At 43.8% G+C, this 20,855-nt stretch overlaps 2 protein-coding genes across 3 annotated transcripts; both read left to right on the plus strand.

Annotated features, from left to right (window-relative positions):
• The first annotated feature begins 8,614 nt into the window (after window positions 1–8,614).
• Window positions 8,615–11,947, plus strand: LOC6507391. Of its 2 annotated transcripts, XM_044714529.1 has the most exons (3): window positions 8,615–9,035; window positions 9,972–10,302; window positions 10,356–11,947. In XM_044714529.1, coding segments are annotated over exons 1-3 (1,896 nt in total). In that variant the 5' UTR covers window positions 8,615–9,034; the 3' UTR covers window positions 11,920–11,947. The 2 variants fall into 2 exon arrangements, with proteins under 2 accessions (XP_044570464.1, XP_032310459.1); XM_032454568.1 differs by lacking the exon at window positions 8,615–9,035 and having other exon boundaries at window positions 9,910–10,302.
• Window positions 11,948–15,348: 3,401 nt separating this feature from the next.
• On the plus strand, window positions 15,349–17,026 carry LOC6507393 (alpha-(1,3)-fucosyltransferase C). The gene is made up of 2 exons (XM_001956064.3): window positions 15,349–16,453; window positions 16,510–17,026. The coding sequence occupies exons 1-2, from the start codon at window positions 15,474–15,476 to the stop codon at window positions 16,922–16,924; spliced, it is 1,395 nt and encodes a 464-aa protein (XP_001956100.2). The 5' UTR covers window positions 15,349–15,473; the 3' UTR covers window positions 16,925–17,026.
• Window positions 17,027–20,855: the final 3,829 nt, after the last annotated feature.

Here is a 20,855-nt window from a genome sequence, read left to right on the forward strand (position 1 = left end):
AGCAAGTAAAATAGGTTCGGTGCGGCAACTGTCGAGCTACTTTAGTCCTCAGATACGAATGTGTATCTTTTCCTTTTGCAAACTCAACTGCAGCACAATTTTCGGAGCATTAAGCCACTTTATTTTTGTGCGTGATATGTGAGGGATTGAATAAGAAAAGGATCCCCGGGGGATTGGCATTTTCCCCCAAAGTCTAATTGTCTGGAAAATTGCATGAAAATAATTCGCTAAATGCAAATGGAAGGACGTCTGTATCCTCGCATAAATATTAAAGCGATTGAACATTTCTGCTTCGATTGCTCAGTTGGAAATTCGGATTGCGAACCCTTTGCGGTTGTTGGGTTTTCGAGCTTAATCAGGCGCCTCGCATCGGACAGGTTCTCGCATTACACGCGGTTGCCGTTTTGCCCCCCATCCTGGATTTTTTTCCCCTTATCCTGCTGCTGCGGTTTTGCAATTTTGTTTAAGATACAAAGCGCCGATACGGAACAATGAGATGTGCTCGTGTTTGGAGCCAGAGCTCGCTCGGTAAGGTGAGAACAAAGTGTTCCAGACCGCGAAACTAGAGGGAAAGCTGGAATGTGTGCGAGCTGAATTTGCATAGAAGCCCAGAAATGGTTGGGGGCCTCTCCATGCGGATGAAAAGCAGAGGGAACTACATTTTTCTCTACTTTTTAGAAGAGTTTTTGGTGAATCCTTTCAAGATTTTTGACTATAATTGAATGGATATGCTACACAATTAGACAAGATTGGAAAGCTGGAAAAGGAAACTTTGTTTTAAATATTAAACCTATAATTTAAAATATATTTTCACTGCATCCCTGCATCTTTAAGCTGAAAACTAAAGCGGATTCCACGTGGAAAACCGCAGGCCAACAAGCCCTGAAAAGCGTTGTGTGCAAATGCCAAAAAGGACTTGGGAAGGAGGCCCTAATTGCTGGTCCGCGGACATGGGACCACGCCCACCCAATGAACAAACACTTTTCCAACAGTAGGTGCGCCCTCCGTAACGTCGCTGGATGATAGTATTCCTACTAATTACAACTTTAAAGGCGACACCCTCCCTGTCACGATGACCTGGGTCCGAATTAATGTGGTCGGTGGGGGAGTCCTTGTCTGGCTTTTAAAGTTTAGGGTTTGTAGTCATGTGGGGATCCTATTTGATAGCCGAATCGCGTGTCAAAGCCATTCCCGCCCACCACTGTCGGCATTTCCAGCGTCTAATAGGTTCAAGTGCAATTTAATTGAGCGAATTGCATACACCGACACAACACACAAATTAAATGCGACATTTTTATTTGCGGTTTTCCGCTCGCTCTCAAATTAATATGGCGACACAGTGCCATGGCAAAATGGCTTCCAATTACCGTTAGAAAGGGGCAGTGCTTGCCAGAAAATAACACTTCAAATAATCGCTAGTGGTGGACGATATGTAATGAAGATATATGGTAAAGGGGAAGCATTCTCAAAAAATTATCACTAATAGGTTTTATTAAATTTGAAAATAAATTCTAGAATTTAAAATAATAGAGCCAGAGGCATTCTCCGTATAAATATTTTTAAAATTATATCTACAATTATGTATATATAGAAATATGTATTTAGAATTTAAATTTAATATTCTATAATTTATAATAATACAACCCACGGAGGCTCCCTAGATATAAATGTTTTGTAAATAAATTGTATTTTGCTATTCCTTTTGCATCTGAAAGTGATAACAATAAAATCAGGTAGGCGCGAAGAAATCGAATCGCACTTTTACTCATCCTATCCGCAGGTCATAAACAACTTATTGTTGCTGGCCCAGGATGCTGCCTGGGCGATAAGCAAGTGCAGTGGCGCTAACAGGATCATAAATCCCGCGATATAAATCTTAGCGGAGAAAGTGAGGTTGCAGGAGTCTATCGATGCTCCTTCTCCACTTTCTCCTGCGGCTATAAAACCCTCGCACACGTCGAAGATTTTGAATTACTTTCGTTTTTATCGCCTGTTTTCATAATTTACACGCGACCTGCCTAGGAAACGAAGAGGATTGGTGATTGGAGTGGGGGTGGAAACAATGCTGACGACTCACTTCATCATAAATTCACCTGTCGTTGCCGGTTAATCGGGGACCCAAAAAAAATACACACATACCGGACCTGCTTCCGTTGCCCAACATTGTCCTGCCTCGTCGAGGTGGGAAAAAAAAACAACAACAAGAATCTAAAAGGAAAAGAGGCGTCTTCGACGTCGTCCAAGGAAATTTATGAATTTCGTTGGCGTGGCGAGTGCGCGAAAAATTCGTGGAATTTTCAGGAGGACGGATGGAAGGATGGACGGTCAGTCAGGTCATGGACAACACGTTGTCGCGTCATCCGAATTGAAATTTCATTAGTTTAACGATGGCCCACAGACTTCGATGGGTTTACGACGCTTCCCGGGAAATCTACGGCGGAAAACCCATAGCCAAGAGATGTAGGACGACGCCATCCAGCAGTCAACGGCTATGAATTATGGAAGGCGATTTACATTCGCTGGCTCATATTTTATTGCTGCTTGTTAATGTTTTCATTGGTTCTTGTTTTTTTTTTGGCTTTTACCCGAACGCTTTTCTTATTTGGCGAATGCATGAATTATGGATTTTCCCCTTATGGCGATGAGAGCGATGAAAAGAATGCACACGAGCAGTGAAAAAGAGAAATTTGTTTTCATTGTTGAAATATTCTTTGCAAATTTATTGAATAATTTAAGGATCTTGGTGGGGGAAGAAGTGTCTGCTCTCGTTATCCATTTACAAAATGGTTTGTTGTCACAGCAGACAAGGGAAAACAATGGATTATTTGGCTTACTATATAAGAAAGCCGAAAGAAAGATGATTCTTTAGTTTATTTTACAAATTAAAATAAAATCTTTCAAGGGATATGATAGTTTCTGTGTATTTAAAATCTATAAAGCTTCACTGCACAAAGGACATACTCCTCCAAGGTTCGCCCAAACTTCTGCCAGGGGGCGACACCATATTGAACTAGCACTGACCTCTTTTGGGGCAGTCCCATAAAAAAAGAGCAGCGGTCCTCGGTCCTCGGTCCTCGGTCCTCGGCCCTCGAACGCAATAAAAATGTATCAAGAGCGTCGAAAATGGCAAAGTGAGAGATAGAGGGAAATGGCAACTGACATTAGTGTGCTCCGAGTGGAGAATTGTTATATTCTTAACAATATTCCGGATATTTATGACCCGTCCTGGATCCCATCGCACTAGCCCGCCCGGTCAAATGGAGCGTGGCCCGTGCTCCAGTTGCCATTTTTGCTGAATACTGAACACTGAATGTTGAATGCTGAATATGCGTGAAAAATGTTGCGAAAAATTTTAATGCGCTGCGCTGTGGGCGCCAAATGGGAATGGATGGATGATGGGTGGAGGCATCTGGGGAGGTCTGGGGCAAAATGGGAAAAATGCAAAGATGACAAATGATTATGGAGCATAATAAATTTCAACGCTGATTGAGCGAAATGCGACTGCGACTGCAGCTGCGTGGAATCGCATGCAAAGAATGGTAGTAGTGGTAGTATAATCTAGGGAATTTTTATCCACTTTGACACTGGGTGGAATAAGTCATCCATTAATGAAGCTAATTTTCTGCACAAATCCTGGGCTTGGCTATCTCCAAATCTCCATCTTCAAATCCCATTTTCAAAGTAGTGGAAAGGAAAGGCAAACAGATGGAGTCCGGAAAGCCAAGGAAGTTGATCCGGGCTGCTTTTGCCTGACACGAGTGTCATCCACTTTCCTATAATATCTCAATCCCCGCACTGGTACCTCCTTGAAATCCTTCCTTCTCGCACACCCTCGCCCCTCGACAAATAACCGAGAAATTGCAGTCGCAGCAAGTTTATTGTCTCCCGAGCTGGGATTCCTCGAACACACACATGAATCCGAGTAGTCGTGGGAAGAGGACTCTCGAGCTTCCTGCTCAAGGAGTTTGAATTTATTCTCCACGAGTGCTTGCCGGCGATTGCAAGTGAAAAGTCCGAGTGCAGGTCGACGCTTTTCTACTTTTATTTCGCCTTGATTGGGCACAGTCACCGACAAAAGTTTGTCATCGGTATTGGCTTTGGCCCATTTCCCCTGGAGGAGGTCCTTTGTCTATTTGCTTGTCAGGATAAAAGCAGCGGCAAGAGCAATAAGCTCAGCTGGACATGCGGATTATGTTGGTATATTGAAAGGTACTGGAAGCGTGAGGTGGAAAGTAAGGATTTCACAATGCTGTCCCTTTGAAATATGGTGCTTATTACTTTTCTTACAACTTGATACAGAATTATAATAATATAATAATAGAGTTAACAGGAATCGAGCTACGAATTGTTTAAAGTATTCTGCACAAGGATCGGATGGAAATTGGCAAAGATATTGACATATTTTGGGGTCATATATGTATTTTCTTGATTTTAAAAGAGGCTCCCCCGCAAAATTTTGAAAAATATCGATCAAAAATTTTGTTGGCAGGTTTTGATGCAGAATTGCAGGGAATCGATCCACAAATCGATCACGGTATTCTTCTCAAGGATCCGATGGAAATTGGCAAAGATGTAGACATATTTTGGGGCCATATATGAATTTTCTTGATTTTAGAAGAGGCTCCCCCGCAAAATTTAGGAAAATATCGATCAAAAATTTTATGGCCAGGTTTTGATGCAGAATTGCAGGGAATCGATCCACAAATCGATCAAGGTATTCCGCTCAAGGATCGGATAGAAATTGGCAAAGATATAGACATATTTTGGGGCCATATATGAATTTTCTTGATTTTAGAAGCTCTCCCACAAAATTTTGAAAAATATCGAACAAAAATTTTGTTGGCAGGTTTTGATAAAGAATTGCAGGGAATCGATCCACAAATCGATCGAGGTATTCCGCTCACGGATCGGATGGAAATTGGCAAAGATATGGTCTTGGTTAGGAGACACTTTTGGAAATCCCGTTTTTTAAAAGAGGTTTCCTTACAGAAATTAAAAAAACTACCGATTGAAAATTTTCTTCAACAAGACATCGATATACAAGTCATTAAAGGTATTTTGTTCATGAATTTAATATAAATTGGGAAAGTTAGAGACATAATTGTGGCTCATATTACCACCTATTTCTTGTTTTTATAAAATATATATTGGAATTTCCCTAAAAAAAATTAAGAAACATATAGAAGACCCACTTGACAGCTCAGCTACAATGACTGCGACTGTAAAATCGAAGCGGTGAATATGTATTACCCAATCGGCCATAAAAAAGTAAAACAATGACACAGACCCACAGACAACGCACCCACAACGGCCAAGACCCGAGAATATCTATAACAAGCACAGATGAGACACCAATTTCTGTGGCCGTCTTTCTTCCGGGAGAGGTGAGAAGAAGTCGGAAGAAAGTCAACAATAATAAAGTATTTAAAGAAGGTGACGGGGGTGGCAAAGGTGAGGAAAAAGCCCCAAAGAAAATGAAGTCATCTTGTGCAAATATGAAAACAAAGTCAAGTGTTAATTTGCGTGGGAAAACAATTTTTCAGTTTTGAGTTTCAGTTTTTTTTTTATCATTCGGTTCGAACTTCGAAGGCCTCCGACGAGGCGGCTAAAAGTTCTTTTGATAAAAAATAGGTACTCTTTGTAATTCTTGTTGTAATTCCTTGAAAGCAAAAGTGTGTAATTGGGATGGAGGACTGGGTAGCTGGGGACCGTGCGAAAGGTCAAAGTTTTGTGTACTGCGATTAGCCACCAAGCCACCAAGAGGAGCTAATTTAGTCAAGGCAAATTAGAGAAAATCCCCGACCATTAAAAGCCGCTCTCCATTGCAAAATCCAAGACACCAAACAGAAACCCCAAAAACAACCAGCTAGCAAAAGTTGACACCACAAAACATTAACTTTCAAGTACATCAAACATTTTGTTGCCTGTTATCTCAACACAGGCACCACAAAGGTGCCACCAACATGGCCCCAAACTGGGCCACCAAGGGGTTAAGGGTGGGGTTAAGGCTGGGGCTCATACTGGTACTGGATGGTTGGCGAAGAATTGAAACTTTGTGCGTTGTTTCGTTGTTGGTTTGGTTGTTGTTTTGGCCATCATCATCATCATTGTCGTTTCTGTTGTTGGGCTTTGTTGTTATGCGAATGACATTTCCATGTTGTACAAAAGTTTCTCGACTGCTTCTCGTTTTTATTATTTGTTTTTTGTTTTATTTTTCTTGTGGTTCCAGTCCCAACAAAAGTGTGGGAAAATGTGTTTATTTTTATGATTGTTTAATGTTTTATTTTCCACGTATTTTCTTCCATCAGGCCCCCCAATAAAGGCCCGAAGAAACAAGTTGTTCGCTTTGCAATCGCTTTCCCGATAGGGCTTTCTTTGTTTCATATCATATTTTGTAAATGTTTTAATTAGTTCCGAATCGAACCCATCATCATACTCGTCCCATATATGTTTGTAGGCAACTGCAGCTCCAATACCCCTACTACTCCGGGGTGAATCCCATTCGAATTAATCAAATCATCATCGTTCGAACGCCACTTTCGATCCCTTTGATCTGACCACGCCACCGGCCAGAAACATATTTCAATTAACAGGCCATGACCGTGGCTGAGACCAAATCCATTTCCAAGTCCACGTCCAAGGCAAAGGTGAAGGCGATCCCGGGGCCGGCGTCTCGGCCAAGTCCATGGGTGTGTCCGTGTGTGGGTCTGGCACCTTTTTTTTTCCCGGTGCATGTGTGGGGGCATCAATCAAAGCAGCAGTTGAAGCACCGAGAAAAATAGCCATTAATTCAACTTTAAATCTATATTCTTTTAAAGAGTAAACACTGTTTTTCTTTTCAGTGTAATGGCCCCCAGTAAACAAGTGAATGATGCACTGGCCGAAAGGAGCAGACAGATCGACTCAACTCGACTCGACTTCAAGTTACCCAGTGAGTGATAAATCAAAGCTGAAGAACCTGCCCCACCACACCGGCTCCACCTCCTCCTTGTGGCCTCTCGCCATATGGGGGCGCCTCTCGTGTGGTCGCTGGATTTGCTTTTTCTTTTTCAAAACTTCCAAGTGGATTCCAACTGCTGGGTTGCTTGATTTTCAATTTCATACGCACCGTTGGATGCATCGTTTTGTGGGGCAGCCATCCAGACAGGCAGGCGTTGCACTTTAGCTGCCCCGAGCGGCAATTTATTGATTAACGTTTTGTTTTTCCCCTTTTTCAATAATCCCTTAGCGCTGCGGGTGCTGGGCCGAGAACCGAGCCAAATTTTCATCACTTCTCGAGCGCCGTAATTAAAATGTATTTTCTTCAATCATTTTTCCGGGAGGTAATCTTCTGGGTTGCTGGGTGGTCATCTAGCCCCACCTTCTTTTTCTACTTTTCCCCGCCTTTTTATTTTTTTTGAAGGAGAAGCAGCAGCAGCTGTCGTCACCAAGCCAGCGTAATAACTCAAGTTCTTCTCCATCGTCATCATCAATTTTAGAAACGCGCCAACTCAAGGCACTCGGAATAAAAATTGTGATGAGAATTGGAGTCTAAGAATGAGTATAAATGGGTATTACATTCTGTTAATTCTATTAATTAATTATTATTATATTTATAAGTATTCTGAGATGAGTTATATCTTGATTTTAACTTGCTATCTTGGACCTTAATGACCAAAAGTACAAAAAACGTAGTATGAAATATAGTTATGGTATGGTATAGTATAGCTTGCTAGCGTAGCCATCAAGTATGCTGGAACCCTATAAGTTTCCATATTTTTTCCCAGTGCATCTCCCTCCCCCCATCTTAACCCTTTACAAAAACAAAGTGTTAAAGCGCGAAAAACAGCAGCAGAAACCGCAACTAAAGTTGAGCAATTTGTTTCGCTTTGTCTGGCGTGGAAAGGGAAAAACAATGGCCAGGTGAAGTCAAATGAAGAGGACGGATTCCAAAAAGGGGCCTGGGAGTGTGTACACTTTTCGACACTCATTTGCAATTTTTTGTTAATTTTTTTTTGTAGTCTTTTTGCCTTTTGTCAGGCCGCGATGAGTGGCGGTTGATAAGAACTTGCCGCAACTCCGACGCAACAATGCAATAATTACAATTTATATTTGCAGATAGAAATCGCACATTAAGCAACGGCGGCAGCGTTGAATGTAAAAATGCAACTGCCGCCGCTTCAGTTAACCAGTTGGCCATAAAGAAGTAACAGAACGACGACGCCTCGGCCACAAAAAGCTGTCAACGTGTGCGTTTTAACGCTCCGCTTGGCTCCGCCGACCCCGGCCTGGAGAACAGACCACACGACCAGTGGGTGAAAAGTTAATGTCGAGATGTTAACATAATTCCAAACTTAAAGCTGCCCCCGGGCGGCAGCTGCTTCCAGTCTGCTGCTTCCAGCTGCCTGACTTTTCGACTTTATACTTCATAATGCCACAATTGTCGGCTGCTGCAGGGTCATTGCCGAAAATTCGAATCAACTTTGGTGGCCTGCCGGCATAAAAAAGAAGTGCAAGAGATAATAAGATGCATGATGCATGATTCTTTAGAGGACAAAGTAAGGATACTCTTTACTGAAGTCTACATCTTTACAGTAACCATATCCCTTTTCATAACCCCCATACCCAACTCTCTAAAGAGTATAGCCATAAAAGTCACCCAAAATTCGGGCAGCAGACGGTCGATCCACTGACTTTTGGGGGTCCACTTTGCATATGCCAAAAACCAATGATGATCCCCAAAAAAAATACGCTGGCCAGTGTATCCAGTTACTTGTTTGACACCTGGCCTCACCTGGACTGGACTCTGATCCCCTTCCCCCAAGTGCCAGGCAACTGCCGAAAAAGATCAGAGGCCACCTAAGAGAGGACTCTGATCTTGATCCAGATCCTGAAGCGGGCCACGCGTGCGCCGGATCCAATTACCAAAGAAAGAATCGATTGGAGAGTATCTTTTGGGGCCAAGGACCTCCTGCCAGGATATGGAAGAGCAGCAGCTTGGTCATCACTCAGGGTGGTCCATTCGGATGCTGTCAAGGCTCAAGATTAAAGATTCAGTAAGTAAAGTTATTTTGAATAAGAATCCTTTGAATCTCATTATTAGTAAGCCCCTTTATTTTCACAAGTCTATAAAATTTAGAAATCATATTTCTACCGTCACAGGATAGCACTGGCCAAGTGCCGGTTGTAAATCATAGCGGCAGGATGAAGGACACTTCAATTAGGCCAGAGCGCCGCCTCAGCAGCAGCTCCTGCCGGAGAGACGAAGACAAGAGGCCTTTGTCCCGCCGTTTCTGTTTTCACCGCGTTCCAATCGCAATTAGCAATTAGCACAACATTAGCGCGGCTGACCTTTGACCTCGCTGCCACTCCCGTTGCGCCCGTGTCCTGTGTCCCGTGTCCCTTTTTATTCCGCCATTGTCCTTGTGCGCGAGTGTCTCCTGTGAATAGCCCTCCCCTGTCCATCCATCCATCCTCCGCGTCCTCCAAGGAGTGTCCTCTGTGTTTTGTCACGCATTCATTCGCCAAATGGCCGGCAATAATTTGCGGTTGTCCCATTGTGTCCTTCGTGTCCTTCGCCGTTCTCGCAGGCGCCGCCGCATATTTACATAATTGCCCATGTCTCAGTCGCTCACGCTACCCACCAGGACTCTATCGTTCCTGGTTGAACTTGGCCATAAAGGAGGCACCTTGATTTGTGTGTTTGTGAAGTCTTTTAAACTCGCATAAATTTTTTTTGGCGGAAAACGTGGCACTAAAAATGACAGCATTGCACTGGAAGAAATTGATTCTTTGTTCCACTTCTTATAGTCTGCTACTTGGAAAGACTTTTTAAATACAAATTTCAACCATAATAATCCAATATTTCAAGCCTTTTAGCCATAAATAACTTAATTAAGTCTCTAAAAGGGCTTTAACCCCATCTCTAAATATATTTGTTAGAATGAGTTCTACGAAGAGGGTGCTTCTACTATTTCTTACCTTCTTTATAGTGCCACTAGCATCTATGAATAAAACAAGTCCATTGCCCAAGAATCTCCCCAAATACTTTGTGGATAGCGAGTACTGCAAGATGCCTTATGTAGACCCTTTCAGCTCCGATATTATGTCGAGCTTTAAAAAGAAAAAGTTCAAGCTCTGCCACAAGGATCATGATCTAATAACCCCCGAGTTTGATGAGAAACTTAAGCTCTATCGGCTGCACATTCACAAGCATTTGGTTAAGAAATTGCTGAAAAGAAACGAGGACAGTGCCACTCTGGAGTGTTATTACCACAAGATCACTAGGAGTCTGAAATACATGTGGCCAGATGATACTTATGGGTAGGTCTTTATAGAAAATGGTATGTGTTAGATATCTATTATTGCTTCTCTAGACTTTCAGATCGCAGGCCAGTTCCTCACCACTTGGTACTCCCCAGGGACGTTAATTTCATAACCACAGGATGCTCCGTCCAGAATAAGAGCAAAGTGGAAAGGGAAATACAAACGGATGGCTTGGCTTTCATACAAGATCGGTTGACAGACAAGGAAGTGAAGCTCAACCGCAAGAACATGAGCCCCGAAAAAGAGCAAGTGCCCAAGCCCAGTGTGATTATCATGGGACTGGACTCCACTTCCCGAATGAACTTCCAACGCACCATGCCCAAAGTCCTGAAATATGTGCGCCAAGACGGGTGGTTCGAGATGCAAGGATACAACAAAGTGGGCGACAATACCCTGCCCAATCTGTTGGCAGTGCTCGCAGGCACATCCAGAGAGAGGGCCGACAAGTCCTGCAACCTCAGAAGCAGAGACTGCCTGGACAAAGTAAATTTCATCTGGAAGAGGTACAAGAAGAACAAGTACACCACAGCCTTTGCGGAGGATTGCGAGGCCATGAGTACTTTCAACTACATGCTACCCGGATTCGTTCATCAGCCTGTCGATTACTATTTGAGGCCTTTCCTACTAGCCGCCGAGGAGAAGTTCCATATAAACAGCTATCTGGGCAGGGCCTACTGTGTTGGCCGCCACCTGAGCTTCAGATATGTTTGGGATTTTGGCCAACTGTTCATCCAGAGATTCCTCCAGAAGTCCCCCATCTTTGGCATGCTCTGGAGCAATAGTTTTACTCACGATGTCTTCACGGGAGCCACTGCCTTGGACGACTTGTTAAAACAGTACATGGATAACTTCCAGCAAATGGGACTCTTCAATCGATCGGTGGTTATATTCATGAGCGATCACGGCTACCGATACAACACTCTCAGGGATAAAAAATCGGGATTTCTGGAAGAACGCCTGCCTATGGTATTCATTTATGTGCCACCCTGGTTCAGGGAAAAATATCCTCAATTCGTGGAGAATCTTAAGAACAACAAGAATCGCCTGTCCTCCAACTACGACCTGCATATGACGCTGCATCATTTGCTCCAGCTAAACTCCACCTCCATGGCGGATTTCGATCGCAAACTCCAGCCGGTTGAGTGCCACAACTGCCAGTCTTTGTTTTTCGAACTTCCCTTCAATCGGAGCTGTCGGGAAGCTGGCATTAGTGACAAGTGGTGTACTTGCCAGCCCTCGGAGGAGATCAGAAACCCCAAAGACGTCTCTGATATTTGCGAGGCTATAGTGGAGCGCTTAAACCAGCACTTGTTGGAAAAACACCTTTCGAATATGTGTCATGAGTTTCGTTTGGGGAACATTCGAAGTGCCCATCGAAGGTCCATCTTGTCAACTCCCGAATCCCCCGCCGACAAGGACGAACACATCTACACCATTGAGTTCTGGACTCTGCCAAGAGGATTGTTTGAGGCAACTGTCCGATGGAATAGAAGGATCAAGGAGCTCACCATGAATGTGGAACAGTTGAGTCGATTGAATCGCTACGACAAAGATGCCAAGTGCATGAAGGTGGCGCACATGAAGAAGTATTGTATTTGTCGAGATGCCTTGTGATATAAAATATAATGAAAAATATTCTTAATCATTTCTAGTTCTACCTAGTTATAAAGTGACCCCTTGCAGTTATAATGGAAACTGCAGAGTGGGTCACAATTAGATGGAGAAACGGCTTCAATCGTCAAAATCCGCTCGGATCTGGTTCTACTGATTGCCAGTTTCCGCTCCAGACTCGATGTGTCATCCCATTGTGATGGAAAACTGTATAGAATGAGGAGGCTCCTCCACTGATCGCGACAATTGTCTGTTTTCCCCTTGATTGCCATCAATTGCGCAAAACAGCCGGGATGGGTTTTCGGACAATAAAAGTGATTACATGGGCACTATGTAGTGCCGGGCTGTGATAAGCACAACGATTATGACTACTGCATCCATGTACTCGTTGTACGAAAATGTGTGTCACAGTGATGGATTGCTCTCCAGAGGCAGTTACTTGTTGAACAAGTGGCGCCAAAATGCGTGTGACCTCACACTCTCCAACCACAATGACTCAATTGGGGGAAACTTTTTGGATGAAAAGGAAAGTGTGGCTACAAACAGATGTGGTGATTCAGTTGAAGCTTAAAGAATTAAAGATTAATCAAGAAGGAATGGTTTGGAAAAGGGTATTAGAACTCTATAACTCTAGGACTCTAGATCTCAGAAGCTAAACTTTTGATTGAATTTCCTGAAATGAGAAACCAAGTGCCCGGCTTCAAAACGTCGCCCGGAATTGATTACCTCGATCACGCTGGGAAAAGGCTCTTTTTCAATCAATCGAATCACTTCCCCCCCTTTTTTCTCCTTCTCACTTTTGCATTTCCGATGTGGCGCTTCCCTCTACAGTTTTTGCCAGCGATTGCCAGCCAATCCGCTCAGCCAAACAGGAACAAAGTAATCAATCATTTTGCCAAACCATCAGGAACATGACAATCTGCCAGAAAATTTGCGTAACGATTCACAGTTGGGGGATGGGCAGGGGATAAACACCAGAGGGGGCCCTCGGTTGAGGGGTGTCCATATATGTATAGGTATATGGCCAGCACGTTGAACAATCCATTGATGATATATCACTGCAATTTCGAATATTCATTTCGCAGTTGTTGTTTTTTCGACGCCTGCGACGCCTCATTTCGAATGCGTTCCGCATCCGCGACGAGGATGTGGGCGGCCCAAATGGGGCAGGGCCATGAGGCGTGGCCGAGGCGGGGAGTTGGATAGTGGACAGTGGAAACGACGCTTTGCGGACGTGCCAGGCGCTTGAATAGATGGGGCCGGGAGTAGCAGGCCGAGTGCAGTGGAATGGAATGGATGGATGATGCCGGTGTCATTGTTTCCTCACCCAAACCCATCTCTTCTCCTTCTCACACGTTGTCTCAATTATGAGAGAGTGTCAGGGATGCACTTTAAAAATACTCCTCATCTTTCAACTTTTAATATTTGATTTAATAAAAAATTAGAAGAGCTTCAATGGGAGATAAAGGCTTCAAAGTTGGACAGTCTTTTTGAGAAATATTTTTTTGAAATCCCTCCAATTTCTCTAGATGTCCTGGGAGTACTGGGTGGGGATTGCAATTTTCCAATTGACAACCATTTAAATGTTACGCACTGATGTTAACTTCCACGACGTGACTTGTCGACATTCCCAGGGGAAATGAAAATACAAAAAAAAGGGGAAAAGGAACCTTTTAAACAGAAAATGGTTTCGGCGGGATGCGGTGACAGGAGGAGGCGATGTAAATTGCCTGGATCCGATGAGTTATGAAAGTGAAATGGATTTGTGATTGCCAGACGAACGAAACCAGCTGGAAGCTCCAGCTCGATCGCATTAGAACCCTTTTTGGGGAAGACAAAGCCGTCCAAGCCGAACCTGAAACTCTGAAAACCGATGCGAAGAACCCAAACATATATAAATTTTAATTATTCCCGCGAATCGCACAGGCAGAACTTGAAGCGAGAGAGCTATGTAGAGCCAGAAACGAATGCATTCCGAGATCCCAATACCCGATGATCCTGGCCAGGTTAAGGCTTCAACTTCAAGTTAAAGCCGGCGAATGGAATTGAAATTCCATTGTGAATATTTTTTTTGGGGGCGTTGCCGGCGCGTCGAGAAAAAATGCAATAAATATGCATATGAGAATGAGAATGAGAATGAGAATGAGCGCTCTGGAGGTTCGTTTGGGGGGGCTACTCCAAAAAAGGAGTCCCGACTCCCCAAAGGACCGGCCGAGTTATGGCCGATTTGAATAATTCGGTTCCCACACTTTTTCGGCTCTGGCCGCGTTCTCTGGCTGGCAACCGTTTTTAATTAAAGTTATTAATATGGCCTGCTTGGACTAGAGGTGATTAAACCACCAACCACAAGGTCTTTGGCGGCCTCTTTCTCTTAAACTCTGTCCCTCGTCTCCTGACTTCTGACTTTTGACTTCTCGACTCACCTCGACGGCGGCGGTAGAAAACAGAGACTACTTATCGGAGCTCGAGGTGTCCTAAAGCCTCTCGAAATCGATCGGCAATTAAATGCCGCACACATTGCTGGCAACTGCTTAATTATCCACTCGATCCCATTCGATTCGATCCGAAAAAGGAGCCGGAATCTACTCCTAACTAACTGGATGGTGTCTCTGTCTCTGTATCGGTTTTCAAGAATTTCAGGTCCAGCTCGGAGTCGGGATTAAGGTAAGGAGCTAACGAATTAACATGTAATTATCTCAGCTTGGGCTGCTCGGAAAAAGGAAACGCATCGAATCGCCGGCGACACCCGGACTGAAAACAAGACTGACCTCAGGAGATGAGAGTTTGGCTATTTTCTAGCCAAGTCTGGCAGTTCTTTAAAGGATGAAATAATATTTTTTAAAGAAAGGTTAATGAATCTCCTCAAAAACTAGAGAAAAGATAAATAACTGATTTTAAATACCTTTATAATTTATTTTATATATATTTTTTTTTACCAAACCCATCACTGTTAGCCAGAAAGAAGACCCTGGCCTAGACCCAAAATTTAATCCAGAATCCAGAGTCTAAAGATGAGACTGAGAGGTAGCAGCTGCCGCAGGTTGCGTGCGTGCCGCTCCGCCCCTTTCGTTTGGCTCTGAGGCGTGGTCCTTCTTAGGCCGATTCCCGAATCGATCTTGGACCCTTCGACCGACCGACCGACCGACCACCCGCACTAATAAGGGAACAAGTCCAAAGGGGAAAGGGCAAAGGGAAGTGGCGCTAAAGTTGTCAGTCGCCTTGTCCGCAGGCGACGATCCTCGACACCCTAATTAGGTGTTATCTACGACCAAGCCTGCCCCTTTCGGATGCCGACAAAGTGCGGTGTGGCATGATCACCTTTAAGATGTGCCTCCGAGACCTCCAAAGACTTTCCCCGCCAAGCACTTTGGCGCCAGTTTGAAGACTAAAGGAGGCGAAATTAGTTCAATAAATTAGATTTCCCTTCAGTTACTGTGTGAGCAATCGCAATGCCCTTGAATTTTTAATACAAATTGGAAGTTCAACTTTGGAATACGGGATTTTTCATTATTTACTTGCTTCCGAGTCACACAGCCCTCCAGACATACAGTAGAAACATGCCATTGGACAAAATTCGCCCCATGCCAGTGGATAGGATTCTGAGCTTCCGCCGCAACCCTGCCTCCGAGCAGCAATTGAATCAGCAAACCGATCAGATGGAGGCCATTCCCAACTTCTTGCCGGCCCAACTGTCCAGCAATGATCTCCAAGGCGCTCCAATGAGCCCCAAGGACGACACAAGTCCCAAGGAGATCATACCGCCCAGAGGTCGCAGGCTAACTGCCGGTGAGTCACTTCAAGCGGATATGGACGGCCTGCCGCCACCACGACGATCAACCGTTTCGCGAAGGAATTTCGAGGAAGAGATGTCCTCCACGAGCCAATACATGACCGTACTGAAAGCCGCCCTGGCCGTGGTCACCGTCTGCGTGATGCTCACCACGATTCCTCTGTACCGTCGCCAGGCCAAGGAGGCGAACCAGAAGTATATCCTTTTGTGGAATGACGACTCGCTGGTTCGCGGAGCGGCCACCCACATGGAATGCGGATGCATTGTCACCAATCGCAGGGAGCCATCCGAAAAGCCTTTCGATGCAGTGGTCTTCAATGCGGACTACCCATACACCATGGAGGGCTTCCCACAACTCAATCACACTCCCGACTATCTGGTTGTATTTTCGGCTCTGAAGCCCCTGAACAAGGTCGAGGATCCACTGCGCAATGGCCTGAATCCGCCCTTTAACTTAACAATGACATATCGGTGGGACTCGCACCTGGTCTGGTCGGACTACTATTTCTCGCACAGTACCATGGCCAAGCGTCTGCAGAAATTCCGTCCTCGCAGAGATTTCTCCGTGGATGACTTCTCATTGGAGACGGCGCGACGATTGGAGAAGGCTCTGAACGTGAAGAAGGATCTGGCCATGTATCTGATGTATGAGGTGAACGACGACTCCCTGCCGGAGAGCCTGTACTTGGAGGAGATGCGCAAGCATGTCGAACTTGATTCCCACAGCACCTGTATAGGAGGCAATGAGTAAGTGAAGGCTACTCTTACAGAAACCATTACAAGCGCAAAATCCTTCCCCACAGTTGCAGTGGATACTTCTTCTGGTTGGTATTCGAAACGAGCGCCTGTCAGGACTATGTTCCAACCCAAATATACATGGCCATGGAGAAGCTTATAGTCCCTGTCGTAATGGGAAGTGGAAATCTCACCAATCTGGTGCCGGAAGGCTCCTTCATCCGCGGCAGTGACTTTGCCTCGCCCAAGGAACTGGTTGCCTACTTGAAGGATCTCTCCACTAAGCCGCATGACTATATTGCCTTCTTCTGGTGGCACGCGATCTACAAGATCCGGGCCATCGCCCAGCCGTACTGCGCCTTGTGCCACTTCATCCAAACGCCCCTGAAGGACCGTAAGGCGAAGAAGGAGAGCACGGACCTTGGATTCATCAATTGGTGGTCCAAGTACCAGTGTCCAGTCAAGCACACCACTTTCCTTTAGGAATTCACTGATCAGCCAGCCTGTTTCTCCCACCAACCTGTCTCAATTATAATTACCAACGATCGCAAATTGCCCTCGTTTGGTGCGATTTTGTTAAGTTGACTTGCAGTTGGTTCCTCTTTCATTTGGGTTTCTTTTCTTTCCTTTCTTGTTTTTTTTGTTTTTGAGGGTTCTTAGTGGCTTTTAATTCCGCGGAATTTCGGCGGCACTCCATTGACCTCGCCGACAGGCTCCGACAGAAGGCAAAATGATATTCCCCATACCCTAAGGAGTTGGGGGTATTCAGAAAGTCAGAGGGGCTTCAGGGAAATAAATCCAGCTCAAAATGACAGTTTTATAAATTGGATGTATATATATTGCATCATAATTATTGGGATATAATTGTTTATTTAGATATTTTATTTAGAGTATTTAATATTCGTTAGGTCTTGGCAAAAATTATTGGCATAATTTGCTTTCAAAATTTTGGGTTTTTTTTGCAACTGGTTCGGTTGGCGGCCGAAAGATGGAAGGATTCTTGGGATGCCAACTCGTGCCAGGCGGCTTGTTGAAATGGCCAAACGCCCATAATGCCCGGAGCAGGAGCTGGAGGAGACTACGGCTAGCTGGCAGCTATTGTCGCTGAAGTGTAGCCTTGGGAAGCCTGGGAAACGTAGTGGAAAAGCCGAGACAGCCGTCAAAGGCAACGGGCAGAGATAAAGTAAATAGAGCAAACTAGTTCCCCATTGTGGACCATTCCAGATGGATCTGGATGTGGAGGTGACCGTGGAGTGGGCACTGCGTTGGGCAGTACGACTCTCTATGGGACTCTGACAACTAGAATGAGAACGAGTGGGCGACGAGAAGGCGGTCCCGTCCAGGTGAAGCCTGAACTGCACTCTGTGGGGCGAGGTGCCAACCAGCTCCACACAATGCACGAAAAACAAACAGAATTGTCATGGGAAATATTTCAGAGCGTTGCTAGTGAAGTGCCCGAGATGTGCTCCCCATTTTCCTACCTCCTCTCGCCTGGCATCACCATATCCATCGCCCATCGCCCATCTCCCATCTCCCAGACCCGGGAATGTCTTTCAAAACGGTATCACATACACAAAACACTTTTCTTCTTGCCACACACAACCATATTTATAAGTTAAATGCTTCACTAAACAATAAGCCAGGGCAGACAACTGGCCGAGAGTTGCTACGGGGCTTACACTGGAAATAAATCTTAAAGATTATATGTGTTTTAGATTCTCTGAGATGAAATTTGAATCATGAGATTTTTTTCAGATTTTTAGATCAGTCTAGAATAGGAGTATTGCAGTGCAGACTTTATATATTATATCATATCATACTTAATATCAGGAAGCTTATTATAATTAATTTATGATTATATTATCTATACTACTATATATTTTAGGGTAGAAACTTTAGAGTTATTAGCTTAAAACTAGATTATAACTATTATACAGATTTTTAGATTTTTTTAGATGGAAGACCTCTCTGAAATACTACTGAGATACATCTTATGTCTTGATAAGATACTCTTTATGAAGAATATATCACTCTTCTAAGGATTTCACTCTATAATATAGAGTGTATATTGTAAGAGTATATATTATAAAGATATTAAGCTGGTGAAACTATAAAGATTTCTGGAAATACTATTAAGATATATATTAACTCTTTATCAAGGCGATAGAACTCTACCGATGATGTAACTCCATATTATAGAGTCTACTTTATAGAGTAGATATTTTTTACTTATTAGCTCTAAAAAGAACAGCCTTTAAATAAGCCATAACCTAGGCTACCAGAATTTTTAATACATTTTCTCTAAGTGCATTAATTTTGAAATGGGACTGAGACATGGTTGAAATTGAAGTTGAAGGCGAGGCGATAATGGAACCAAAGTCAAGCACATCGAGTCAGGTCCAGCCTTTGGGCCCTTTGGGTTGACAGGTTGTCCCTTGTTGCCCCAACACCCCCCCGGCAATCCTCCCCTAGATCCCTAGTTGGTTCTGGGAAGTTCTCATCATCTCACTCTCACTCCCTGGACTACTCCGTGTTTGCCCATTCTGTTATCAACTATTACAATATTTTTGTTTAATTGACAAACAGGTTTATCATTAACATTTTTCTCACTGCCCTGGACTTTTTTCGGATGCGTTGGCGGCGGCCTTCTCCAAGTTTTTTTTTTATTTTTTTTTCTTTAAAATTGTGTTTTTTTTAAGAGTTGGGGGGAATGCGGCGCTCCAACTGTTTTCCCACAGTGATTTCTGATTTCTGGACACCGTGAAGCAGAGGAGCTAACTAAATTACAAAGGCATTACTTTGGAAAGATACTAAATGGTCAATAAACAAGAAATGAATGTGAAAAAGAGGATTGATTGAAAAGATAGTCCTTAAAAAGTCACACAAACTTTTAAGAAAAATGTAAACTTCAAACTCAGTAAGACCTACTATTTAAATAAACTTTTAACTATAAGATCAATATTCCCTTCACACATCAAGTTCTAACAACATAATCATTAAGAGGTGTCGCTCAAAAAAAACAAAATATATATTTACCGGATAGAGGGCTTTACGGTTGCTTTACCGCCCCATCATTCCCACTTTGATATCTAAATACTTAAAGGGCCTCCCTGGCAGCCTCGGCAGCCTCGTAAACCGCTAAGTGCTACCAAAGTTTTTGGGATTAAAGAGCTTCTGACTGTTTCCGCGGAGGCAGCTGACGACGATGCTAGATGCCAGTGGCTGGTCCGGCCCTATCCGGCCCCTGTTTGCATTTGGCGGAGCCGTGAAAATGCATTCTACCTCAAGTCCCTTGGGCTCCCTTTCCCAATTCCGTGTGCCCGTTTTCTCACCTGAGGCGAAGGCTGGAAAGCAGTCTTTACCAAGTCGCCGGCTGCTGTCGATGCTCGTTTTAATTTGTTTGTTTACATTTCGACAGCCCCACCTGCAGCAGAAGCAGGAGAAGCAGCAGCAGCGACAGCAGCCTCCTATAGAAGCTGGTGGAGAAGTTTAAGTTTGTTTCCCATCTAGCCTCTGGTCGAAATGTTTGGAAATAGTCGCCCATGGGGAGATGGAAAATTGGAGGAGATGGGGGACAAGGGCAGTGATGCTGCACCACTGGGAGTACTAGAGTACCGGAGTACCGCGTGTGTTTTGGTGTTAACAACTCGACACTTCATTAATTGAAGTTGAAAAAGTGCAGCTATAAAAAGACTATTAAGTTCTAGCCCACAACAACCGAATAGATTGGAACAAAATAGGCACTTTAAGAAAAATATGTATCTTTCGAAAAGATACATTATATTTAAATATTTTATCGATAGGCTTCTGAAAAAGATGAATATATAAATGAAAACTCTTAGTTTTTTTCATTAAACTTAATCCATATTTTCTCACAGTGCAACAATCAAAGTGAAGAAAAGTTTCGAGAGGCTGCATAACCCATCGAATGCAATGGATGGAAAATATTATGTATATAAGGGAGAAGTTCCAGAGTCTTGGTTTGCATTCGCCGCAAATTTGATGGCTATTGAAAAGTTCAATGGTTCTACTTCGGGTCTCTTTAAAAAATTTCCAAGTTTCATCCAAAATCGAAAAGTGGCCATCAAAGTGCTTGTTTACTCCTCCCGAAAATAGACAGAAAAAAATAAAAAAAGACATCTCGAATCTGGGGTAATAGAGAAACCAAATGTGAGCATATCATAATTAGGAATTTGGCAAGACAACGCCATCGAAGAAGTGTTTTGAAGAGTTCTTCGAATATTTCCAAATATTTAATGGAGATCTCTCAATGGAAGAAATGTTGGGCAAGAGCCAATCTTCCACCAGAGACCAAGTGCAGCTCCCCCTCAATAAAAAGATTCGATCGTCACACATAAATAGTTCACGAGCCATCCGATGGCAGTGGCCATAAAAATAAATCCATATGCAAATG

The sequence above is a fragment of the Drosophila ananassae genome, chromosome 2R, assembly GCF_017639315.1.
Source record: "Drosophila ananassae strain 14024-0371.13 chromosome 2R, ASM1763931v2, whole genome shotgun sequence".
Lineage (NCBI taxonomy): Eukaryota > Metazoa > Arthropoda > Insecta > Diptera > Drosophilidae > Drosophila > Drosophila ananassae.